General features: G+C 41.8%; 1 protein-coding gene across 1 annotated transcript in view; it reads left to right on the top strand.

Annotated features, from left to right (window-relative positions):
- LOC128687760 (allatostatin-A receptor-like) overlaps positions 1–12,700 on the top strand; it is a 182,973-nt gene that overhangs the window by 101,836 nt on the left and 68,437 nt on the right. The window contains exon 4 of the mRNA XM_070083615.1: positions 10,333–10,544. Coding sequence (XP_069939716.1) covers positions 10,333–10,544 — 212 coding nt within the window. The remainder of the gene's footprint in view (positions 1–10,332; positions 10,545–12,700) is intronic.

Below are 12,700 nucleotides of genomic sequence, written 5' to 3'. Positions count from 1 at the left end.
TGTGTGTGTGTGTGTGTGTGTGTGTGTGTGTAGCTGACATTTCACAACAGGATCGGGTCTTGAGGAACATAAACACTCTTTCATCACCTCAAGCACCTACCTGTCACTGCACCCACTTCAGACCATCACCTCCACACACACACACACACACACACACACACACACACACACATCCAGACTCACATATACACTCCCCCCCCCTCCCCACCAACATCTCACTTCTTCCCCTGATCCCTCCCCTCCCTCTTTCACCCTCCCCCTCCCCACCTCTCCCTCCTTTCCCCTCTCCCTCTCCCACTCACCCACTTGCTTCTCCCTCCTTCCCACTCCCCATATTACCCCTTAAATCCCCCTCCCCACTCCTATCCCACATAGCCACAGTTCATCCTCTACCTCCTCCCCCCCCACACTCTGACATACACACTACTAACCTAACACACAGAATTACATAGGTTTCCCACTCTGAGGCAATCAGGATAAAACAAAAATGGGTTGCCAGAGAGCAACAAGAAAAACCAAGGGACAGGAGGAGGAAGCTGCAAAGGATGATTGGGCAGCAGAGCTCATGAAAAGGGAACATGAATGGGAAAAGAAACTAGAAGAACTTAGCATGAGAATGGAAGAGAGGATAGATATGGAAAGCAGGAAGTGGGAGGTGCAAGTCAAAGCAGCAGAGGCTAGGATACAGAGTTTAGAAGAGGAACTGAAAAATCTGAAACAGCCTAAAGAACTAAAGAACATTTTGGGATTGACAACAGAGACTGCTACCTCAGTCACAAATACGGGGACTGTAGGGAAAGAAGGAGCAAAACTGCATGTAGAAGCTCTATCAGTGGAGACTGTAGTAAATGAAAGAGCTAAGCTATATGTGGAGGCCCTAACAGACCACAGCAGAGCCCAGGGAAATCCGAGAAGGGAAAATGAGAGGCCACTGAGCCCAAGTACATTAGCTAATGCAACTGAAGAAAGGAAAGCTGCAATGGAGGAAATCAAATTGAATGAGGGGATACACAGGGATATGCAGTGGGAGAATGAAAGGGTGATGTCAGTCTTTGTGTATGGGCTCCAGGAAGTTGAAGGGGAAACATACGAAGCAAGAAAACAAGGGGAAAAAAGCAATTGAAAGCATCATGAAAGAAATAGGAGAAGACGACATGACCCAGCTGGAAAATTTTCGGAGAATAGGGGGGTTTGTGAAACAAAGAACCCGGCCAGTGAAAGTGACCTTCAAGGCAGAATTGACTCAGAACAGGATCCTGCAGGAGAAAGCACGATTAAGGGACATGCTGGCATACAGGAAGGTGTATCTCGACCGCGACAGAACACAAGCAGAAAGGCAAAAACTGAGAGAGATGGTACAAAGGCGAAAGGAGGAAAGAGAGGGGATGGAGAAGACAGACAGGAGATCCCAGACACAGGAAGAAGATCAAATACAATCTCCCTCACAACTTCCTATAGAAGCCTCCCAACCAGGTCAACCCCAGTGCAACCAAACACTCTAAACCAAAACACCCATGCCACATCCAGTGCCCCCACCCACTGCATTACAAACTCCACCCCCACAGCAACCACCCATAGTTCCTTATCAGGTCTCCCACTTCCCCAACCCCAATACACCTCCCAGACCACAGTCTTAGAAAAGAAGTTGAAGGTGTGGTATACAAATGCAGATGGAATAACAAATAAGTATGAGGAGTGGCACGAAAGAATCAAGGAGATATCCCCAGACATAATAGCACTCACAGAAACAAAACTCACCAGAGTAATAACTGATTCAATCTTTCCATCCTGATATCAAATCCTCAGGAAAGACAGAGGGAGGAGAGGGGGAGGAGGAGTTGCACTGCTCATTAAAAACCAGTGGGGTTTTGAGAAAAATGAATGGAATGGATGGCACGGGCGAAAGGGACTACTTAGTAGGAACAATCCAGTCTGAGGGACATAAGGTGATAATTGCAGTAATGTACAACCCACCACAGAACTGCAGGAGGTCAAGAGAAGAATACGATGAGAGCAACAGAGCAATGGTCGACACACTAGCCGAGGTGGCGAGGAGAGCACACATGGGGGGAGCAAAGTTACTAGTTATGGGTGATTTCAATCACAAGGAGATTGACTGGGAAAACCTGGAGCCCCATGGGGGTCCCGAAACATGGAGAGCCAAGATGATGGATGTGGTACTGGAAAATCTCATACATCAACATGTTAGAGACACTACCAGAGAGAAGAGAGGATGAACCAGCAACCACCTTGAGTAGTTCGGACATCGAGGATATCATGTATGAAAGGCCCCTGGGAGCTAGTGATCATGTGGTTCTGTGCTTCGACTACATAGTTGAGCTTCAAGTGGAGAGAGTAGCAGGAATAGGGTGGGAAAAACCAAACTACAAAAGGGGGAACTACTCAGGCATGAGGAACTTCCTTCAAGACATTCAGTGGGAGAGGGAACTGACAGGAAAACCAGTACAAGAAATGATGGACTATGTGGCAACAAAATGCAAGGAGGCGGAGGAGAGGTTTGTTCCCAAGGGAAACAGAAATAATGGGAAGAACAGAACGAGTCCTTGGTTCACCCAAAGGTGTAGGGAGGCAAAAACTAGGTGTACTAGAGAATGGAAAAGGTACAGAAGACAGAGAACTCAGGAAAATAAAGAGATTAGCCTAAGAGCCAGAAATGAATATGCACAGATAAGAAGGGAGGCTCAGCGACAATATGAAAATGACATAGCATCGAAAGACTGACCCCGAAGCTGTTGTACAGCCACATCAGGAGGAAAACAACAGTCAAGGACCAGGTAATCAGACTGAGGAAGGGTGATGGGGAATTCACAAGAAACGACCGAGAGGTATGTCAGGAGCTCAACACGAGATTTAAAGAAGTATTTACAGTGAAAACCAGTAGGACTTCAGGGAATCAGAACTGGGGGGCACACCAGCAAGTGCTGGATGAGGTACATATAACCAAGGAGGAGGTGAAGAAGCTGCTATGCGAACTTGACACCTCAAAGGCGGTGGGACCAGACAACATCTCTCCTTGGGTCCTTAAAGATGGAGCAGAGATATTTTGTGTGTCATTAACAAAGATCTTCAACATATCATTTGAAACTGGGCAACTCCCTGAGGTATGGAAGATGGCAAATGTAGTCCCAATTTTTAAAAAGGGAGACAGACATGAGGCACTAAACTACAGACCTGTATCACTAACGTGTATAGTATGCAAGGTCATGGAGAAGATCATCAGGAGGAGAGTGGTGGAGCACCTGGAAAGAAACAAGTGTATAATTGACAACCAGGACGGTTTCAGGGAAGGAAAATCCTGTGTCACAAACCTACTATAGTTTTATGACAAGGTGACAGAAGTAAGACAAGAGAGAGAGGGGTGGATCGACTGCATTCTTTTGGACTGCAAGAAGGCCTTCGACACAGTTCCGCACAAGAGGTTACTGCAAAACCTAGAGGATCAGGCACACATAACAGGAAAGGCACTGCAATGGATCAGGGAATACCTGACAGGGAGGCACCAACGAGTCATGGTACGTGACGAGGTGTCAGAGTGGGCGCCTGGGTCACTCATAGGACCTGTGCTGTTCTTGGTATATGTGAACGACATAACGGAAGGGATAGACTCAGAAGTGTCCTTGTTTGCAGATGATGTGAAAATAATGAGAAGAATCAAATCGGATGAGGATCAGGCAGGACTACAAAGAGACCTGGACAGGCTACAAGCCTGGTCCAGCAACTGGCTCCTTGAGTTTAACCCTGCCAAATGCAAAGTCATGAAGATTGGGGAAGGGCAAAGAAGACCGCAGACACAATATAGTTTAGATGGCCAAAGACTGCAAACCTCACTCAAGGAAAAAGATCTGGGGGTGAGTATAACACCGATCATATCTCCTGAGGCGCACATCAATCAGATAACTGCTGCAGCATACGGGCGCCTGGCAAATCTACGGATAGCGTTCCGATACCTCAGTAAGAATTCGTTCAAGACTCTGTATACCATTTACGTCAGGCCCATACTGGAGTATGCAGCACCAGTTTGGAATCCACACCTAGTCAAGCACGTCAAGAAACTAGAGAAAGTGCAAAGGTTTGCAACAAGACTAGTCCCAGAGCTACGGGGATTGTCCTACGAAGAAAGGTTGAGGAAAATCGGCCTGACGCCACTGGAGGACAGGAGGGTCAGGGGAGACATGATAACGACATATAAAATACTGCACGGAATAGACAAGGTGGACAAAAACGGGATGTTCCATAGAAGGGACACAGACACAAGAGGTCACAATTGGAAGTTGAAGACTCAGATGAATCAAAGGGATGTTAGGAAGTATTTCTTCAGTCATAGAGTAGTCAGGCCGTGGAATAGCCTAGAAAGTGACGTAGTGGAGGCGGGAACCATACATAGTTTTAAGGCGAGGTATGATAAAGCTCATGGAGCAGGGAGAGAGAGGACCTAGTAGCAATCAGCGAAGAGGCGGGGCCAGGAACTATGAATCGACCCCTGCAACCACAAATAGGTGAGTACAAATAGGTGAGTACACACACACACACACACACACACACACACACACACACACACACACACACACACACACACACACACACACACACACACACACGCACACACACACTCATACAAGCTACGTCACCAAGCAGAATTGATAAGAACGTACCATGGAAGCCCTCACATCATAATTAACTACTCTGTTGTTGCGATTGCTATTGCATATTTACAGAGCCCGAACCTGAGTGCAGGAAATCTGTTTAATCTGTCCTATCAACTCTGGGATGATTGAAGCAGAAAATATCAATATTGCTCTCTGAGATACACAGACAAGCCAGCTGTCAAGAGCACTGATGTGGATGTATCCTAATGTGATAGTATAATAATTCTTTTATTTTTCACGATTGACTTTTATACAAAATATAAAAGCAGTGTTAAATGCAAATTGTAAAGTTGGCATATATTTCAATCGACAACTTTAGAATTAAAAAAAAAAAACGTAATTTGATAAATCTCTGGATTGAAAAAGATCCGCAGGTTGACAATTATTTAAGGTTACAAATACATAGATTGACACGGTGTATAATATACATGTATATATATATATATATATATATATATATATATATATATATATATATATATATATATATATATATATATATATATATATATACATATATATATATATATATATATATATATATATATATATATATATATGTATATATATATATATATATATATATATATATATATATATATATATATATATATATATATATATATATATATATATATATATATATATATATATATATATATATATATATATATATATATATATATATATATATATATATATATATATATATATGTCGTGCCGAATATGTAAAACTGGTCAATTAGCAAGAACTCATTTAAAATTAAGTCCTTTCTAAAATTTTCTCTTATACATTTAAAGATATATTTTTTTCATTAATGTTGATGTAAAAAATTATAATTTTGCACCAAAAGAATCTTAGAAAACTTACCTAACCTTATTATAACATGAACAATTTATTTTAGCCTAACCCAACTAAATATATTTTAGATTTGTTTACAATAATTTAATACTAATCAAACACAGTGAAATATATTTTTTTCGTTAGGTTCAGAATGATTTTGGCGAAATTATTGCATACACAAATTTTCACTTGTCCTATATGGCAAGATGAACGTTGCTTTTTAAGCCAAGATCGCAAGTTCTGCCTATTCGGCACGACATATATTTTTTTTTTTTATTTTTTATTATCACACCGGCCGATTCCCACCAAGGCAGGGTGGCCCGAAAAAGAAAAACTTTCACCATCATTCACTCCATCACTGTCTTGCCAGAAGGGTGCTTTACACTACAGTTTTTAAACTGCAACATTAACACCCCTCCTTCAGAGTGCAGGCACTGTACTTCCCATCTCCAGGACTCAAGTCCGGCCTGCCGGTTTCCCTGAATCCCTTCATAAATGTTACTTTGCTCACACTCCAACAGCACGTCAAGTATTAAAAACCATTTGTCTCCATTCACTCCTATCAAACACGCTCACGCATGCCTGCTGGAAGTCCAAGCCCCTCGCACACAAAACCTCCTTTACCCCCTCCCTCCAACCCTTCCTAGGCCGACCCCTACCCCGCCTTCCTTCCACTACAGACTGATACACTCTTGAAGTCATTCTGTTTCGCTCCATTCTCTCTACATGTCCGAACCACCTCAACAACCCTTCCTCAGCCCTCTGGACAACAGTTTTGGTAATCCCACACCTCCTCCTAACTTCCAAACTACGAATTCTCTGCATTATATTCACACCACACATTGCCCTCAGACATGACATCTCCACTGCCTCCAGCCTTCTCCTCGCTGCAACATTCATCACCCACGCTTCACACCCATATAAGAGCGTTGGTAAAACTATACTCTCATACATTCCCCTCTTTGCCTCCAAGGACAAAGTTCTTTGTCTCCACAGACTCCTAAGTGCACCACTCACTCTTTTTCCCTCATCAATTCTATGATTCACCTCATCTTTCATAGACCCATCCGCTGACACGTCCACTCCCAAATATCTGAATACGTTCACCTCCTCCATACTCTCTCCCTCCAATCTGATATTCAATCTTTCATCACCTAATCCTTTTGTTATCCTCATAACCTTACTCTTTCCTGTATTCACCTTTAATTTTCTTCTTTTGCACACCCTACCAAATTCATCCACCAATCTCTGCAACTTCTCTTCAGAATCTCCCAAGAGCACAGTGTCATCAGCAAAGAGCAGCTGTGACAACTCCCACTTTGTGTGTGATTCTTTATCTTTTAACTCCACGCCTCTTGCCAAGACCCTCGCATTTACTTCTCTTACAACCCCATCTATAAATATATTAAACAACCACGGTGACATCACACATCCTTGTCTAAGGCCTACTTTTACTGGGAAAAAATTTCCCTCTTTCCTACATACTCTAACTTGAGCCTCACTACCCTCGTAAAAACTCTTCACTGCTTTCAGTAACCTACCTCCTACACCATACACTTGCAACATCTGCCACATTGCCCCCCTATCCACCCTGTCATACGCCTTTTCCAAATCCATAAATGCCACAAAGACCTCTTTAGCCTTATCTAAATACTGTTCACTTATATGTTTCACTGTAAACACCTGGTCCACACACCCCCTACCTTTCCTAAAGCCTCCTTGTTCATCTGCTATCCTATTCTCCGTCTTACTCTTAATTCTTTCAATTATAACTCTACCATACACTTTACCAGGTACACTCAACAGACTTATCCCCCTATAATTTTTGCACTCTCTTTTATCCCCTTTGCCTTTATACAAAGGAACTATGCATGCTCTCTGCCAATCCCTAGGTACCTTACCCTCTTCCATACATTTATTAAATAATTGCACCAACCACTCCAAAACTATATCCCCACCTGCTTTTAACATTTCTATCTTTATCCCATCAATCCCGGCTGCCTTACCCCCTTTCATTTTACCTACTGCCTCACGAACTTCCCCCACACTCACAACTGGCTCTTCCTCACTCCTACAAGATGTTATTCCTCCTTGCCCTATACACGAAATCACAGCTTCCCTATCTTCATCAACATTTAACAATTCCTCAAAATATTCCTTCCATCTTCCCAATACCTCTAACTCTCCATTTAATAACTCTCCTCTCCTATTTTTAACTGACAAATCCATTTGTTCTCTAGGCTTTCTTAACTTGTTAATCTCACTCCAAAACTTTTTCTTATTTTCAACAAAATTTGTTGATAACATCTCACCCACTCTCTCATTTGCTCTCTTTTTACATTGCTTCACCACTCTCTTAACTTCTTTCTTTTTCTCCATATACTCTTCCCTCCTTGCATCACTTCTACTTTGTAAAAACTTCTCATATGCTAACTTTTTCTCCCTTACTACTCTCTTTACATCATCATTCCACCAATCGCTCCTCTTCCCTCCTGCACCCACTTTCCTGTAACCACAAACTTCTGCTGAACACTCTAACACTACATTTTTAAACCTACCCCATACCTCTTCGACCCCATTGCCTATGCTCTCATTAGCCCATCTATCCTCCAATAGCTGTTTATATCTTACCCTAACTGCCTCCTCTTTTAGTTTATAAACCTTCACCTCTCTCTTCCCTGATGCTTCTATTCTCCTTGTATCCCATCTACCTTTTACTCTCAGTGTCGCTACAACTAGAAAGTGATCTGATATATCTGTGGCCCCTCTATAAACATGTACATCCTGAAGTCTACTCAACAGTCTTTTATCTACCAATACATAATCCAACAAACTACTGTCATTTCGCCCTACATCATATCGTGTATACTTATTTATCCTCTTTTTCTTAAAATATGTATTACCTATAACTAAACCCCTTTCTATACAAAGTTCAATCAAAGGGCTTCCATTATCATTTACACCTGGCACCCCAAACTTACCTACCACACCCTCTCTAAAAGTTTCTCCTACTTTAGCATTCAAGTCCCCTACCACAATTACTCTCTCACTTGGTTCAAAGGCTCCTATACATTCACTTAACATCTCCCAAAATCTCTCTCTCTCCTCTGCATTCCTCTCTTCTCCAGGTGCATACACGCTTATTATGACCCACTTCTCGCATCCAACCTTTACTTTAATCCACATAATTCTTGAATTTACACATTCATATTCTCTTTTCTCCTTCCATAACTGATCATTTAACATTACTGCTACCCCTTCCTTTGCTCTAACTCTCTCAGATACTCCAGATTTAATCCCATTTGTTTCCCCCCACTGAAACTCTCCTACCCCCTTCAGCTTTGTTTCGCTTAGGGCCAGGACATCCAACTTCTTTTCATTCATAACATCAGCAATCATCTGTTTCTTGTCATCCGCACTACATCCACGCACATTTAAGCAACCCAGTTTTATAAAGTTTTTCTTCTTCTCTTTTTTAGTAATTGTATACAGGAGAAGGGGTTACTAGCCCATTGCTCCCGGCATTTTAGTCGCCTCATACGACACGCATGGCTTACGGAGGAAAGATTCTTTTCCACTTCCCCATGGACAATAGAAGAAATAAAAAAGAACAAGAGCTATTTAGAAAAAGGAGAAAAACCTAGATGTATGTATATATATATATATGCATGTGCGTGTCTGTGAAGTGTGACCAAAGTGTAAGTAGGAGTAGCAAGATATCCCTGTTATCTTAGCGTGTTTATGAGACAGAAAAAGAAACCAGCAATCCTACCATCATGCAAAACAGTTACAGGTTTTTGTTTCACAGTCATCTGGCAGGACGGTAGTACTTCCCTGGGTGGTTGCTGTCTACCAACCTACTACCTATATATACATATATATATATATATACCTATATATCCATATATATATATATATATATATATACATATATACATATATATATATATATATATATATATATATATATATATATATATATATATACAATAAGATCACAGTAAACAGGTGATTTCTCTTCTTAAGACTTTTAATATTAAAGTTGTATTCAAAAATCTTGATACAGTAAAAAAAACTTTTGATAAAGAATTCCGCCCAAAATGCTGATGGATGTGTCTATAAGATTCCTTGTAAAATTTGCGATAAAGTTTATTACGGTCAAACTGGTAAAAATCTCGAACTAAGATTAAAACAACATAAATATAGCATTAGAACTGGACAAGATTCCAATGCTCTATTTATTCATGTAAGAGATTTTAAACATCCAATTGATTTTCAAAAAGTTGAGAAAGTATCAAGCAAGTCCATGGTCGACAGGAATATTATTGAATCTTGTTTCATAAAAAGCAGTTTTGACAATAATATGAATATTTCCTTTGGTTTATATAAATTAGATCCATTTATAATTAATAGAATTTGGGAAGAATTTAATAATACACTGCGCAAATAATAATTTTTTAAATTTTCTTGGGTAGAATAGTTTGTTGGTGAGTTGTGCAAAGGACCTGTCCAGTTGGGCCGGCGCGCGTCAGGTGTTTAACCGTTGTGGGATCTGATAGTGAGGTGTTGGCCAGACCCCTTATATACCTTCCTTGGATGCTTTACTTTCATAGTTCCTTGATAATGTGAGTAGTCACGAAAGCGCTTGGAATTTCTCTATTCTTTCAGAGTGGTTGTTTTGCATATATATATATATATATATATATATATATATATATATATATATATATATATATATATATATATATATATATATATATATATATATACAAGTATGTATGTATGTATATATAAAACTCCATCACGCCCTCCCTCCCACAGGACGTGTACTCCATGACGTACTATAACGCCAGCCACAGCGTCACCGTCTACCACTGCGCCACAGGCGGTGACCACGGAACACTATTCGCTGTCTATCGTCTGGTCATCGTATTCGTCATCCCGGCTCTCTTCATGTCCTTCTTCTACGCCAGGGTCATCAAGGCGCTGTGGGTGTCCACCAAGAAGATGACGGCCATGACCCGTGTCTACAGGTGAGCTGGGACACACTGTAGGTGAGCTCAGGGGGCTGGGACACCTTGGAGGTGAGCTTAGGAAACTGGGACACTGCAGAGGGCTGGGACACCCACAGGGGGCTGGGACACCCTAAAGATGAGCTCAGGGAGCTGGGACACCCTGTTACAACGGTTGGCGGACAAGAATTGATGTTTACAAGAATTAAACACAACCTCTCTGTCTCCGCGAAGACAAGGCTGCAGAGCAAACATGTATTTAACCAAATTTTTGCTCTAATTGAAGCTTTGATTTAGACAACATTTCCCACGCCTTTAAAACTAGTTTTTTTTTCACATTATAATGAAAACGTGTTGTAAATGCTTATGTGTTTACAGATCTTCCGACCTATGCGACTTAAATACATCCGTGCGTACGACCGGAAAAAATATGCACTATAAATTAGAAAAATGAACAATATACGTGCTTAAATATAGAAATTACCCATGGTCATACGTCCGCCATCGGCTGCGTGTTTACTAAAATCATAACTAGACTTAGAAATAATGAGTAACAGGAAAATTGATAGACTAGCCTAGACTTCATTTCATACAGCATTTTTATTTGTGAGGCCCATGAATGATACCTACAAGTAAGAAACATCAGTTTGTGAGTATGATTAAAAAAAGAGAAATAATCATGACAGAAATATATTAGATTAAAAGAATGCTGCACAGGTACACCAGTTCTAGGCACCATACTGACATAAATCCTACTTTCCTACATTTCGAGATCCGGCCGATCGGTCGGAATGGAACTCGAACGTAAATCGGGGAGGATCTATATTTACACAGCTGTTAGTGCTACGTCCACCACAATAACCGTACTGGTAGGCAAGAGTTACATTATGGGGGGGGGGGAAACAGCTGTTTTCCTCTCGTGTTACGTCACGCATAGGAGAGCAAAACTAGACACGTCAGGAAAGGGATGCTACCCTAAAATAGTGGGAAGCAAAGAAAGCTGTGCCTCACAGTCATGTTCCTACACATGGGATGGTTTTCTTAAATCAAGAGACGTCAGTAGGGCGGCGAGGTTGTCGTTAAGTTTTCTTCAGTAGCCATGGCAGCTTCCTATCGTATAATCTCAGTAGAATGGGAGTTACTATTGCAAGAGAATTACCATATCTCGGAACGGACTTTTCCTTGCAGGATAGAGTAGATGGAAAGGTGGGGGGGGGGGGTAACGTGGGAGGCTAGGAAATAGCGTGGGAAGGCAGGATATAGTGAAAGAGGTCAAAGGTCATCCATGAACGTCACTTGTGTGTGTGTGTGTGTGTGTGTGTGTGTGTGTGTGTGTGTGTGTGTGTGTGTGTGTGTGTGTGTGTGTACTCACCTAACTCTACTCACTTAATTGTGGTTGCAGGGGTCGATTCATTGCTCATGGCTCCGCCTCTTTACCGGTCGCTATTAGGTCCACTCTCTCTCCCTGTGCGTACGTGCGTATGTGTGTACTCACCTAGTTGTACTCACCTAGTTGTACTCACCTAGTTGTACTCACCTAGTTGAGGTTGCAGGGGTTGAGTCCTAGCTCCTTTCCCCGCCTCTTCACTGGTCGCTACTAGATCACTCTCCCTCAACCGTGAGCTTTATCATACCTCTGCTTAAAGCTATGTATGGATCCTGCCTCCACTACATCGCTTCCTAAACTATTCCACTTCCTGACTACTCTGTGGCTGAAGAAATACTTCCTAACATCCCTGTGATTCATCTGTGTCTTCAACTTCCAACTGTGTCCCCTTGTTGCTGTGTCCCATCTCTGGAACATCCTGTCTTTGTCCACCTTGTCAATTCCTCTCAGTATTTTGTATGTCGTTATCATGTCCCCCCTATCTCTCCTGTCCTCCAGTGTCGTCAGGTCGATTTCCCTTAACCTCTCCTCGTAGGACATACCTCTTGGCTCTGGGACTAGTCTTGTTGCAAACCTTTGCACTTTCTCTAGTTTCTTTACGTGCTTGGCTAGGTGTGGGTTCCAAACTGGTGCCGCATACTCCAATATGGGCCTAAGTTACACGGTGTACAGGGTCCTGAACGATTCCTTATTAAGATGTCGGAATGCTGTTCTGAGGTTTGCTAGGCGCCCATATGCTGCAGCAGTTATTTGGTTGATGAGCGCTTCAGGAGATGTGCCTGGTGTTATA

Source organism: Cherax quadricarinatus, chromosome 10, assembly GCF_038502225.1.
Source record: "Cherax quadricarinatus isolate ZL_2023a chromosome 10, ASM3850222v1, whole genome shotgun sequence".
In the NCBI taxonomy this organism is placed as follows: Eukaryota; Metazoa; Arthropoda; class Malacostraca; order Decapoda; family Parastacidae; genus Cherax; species Cherax quadricarinatus.
The sequence above is the reverse complement of the archived record's forward strand: the minus strand, read 5'-3'. Positions and strand labels throughout refer to the sequence as shown.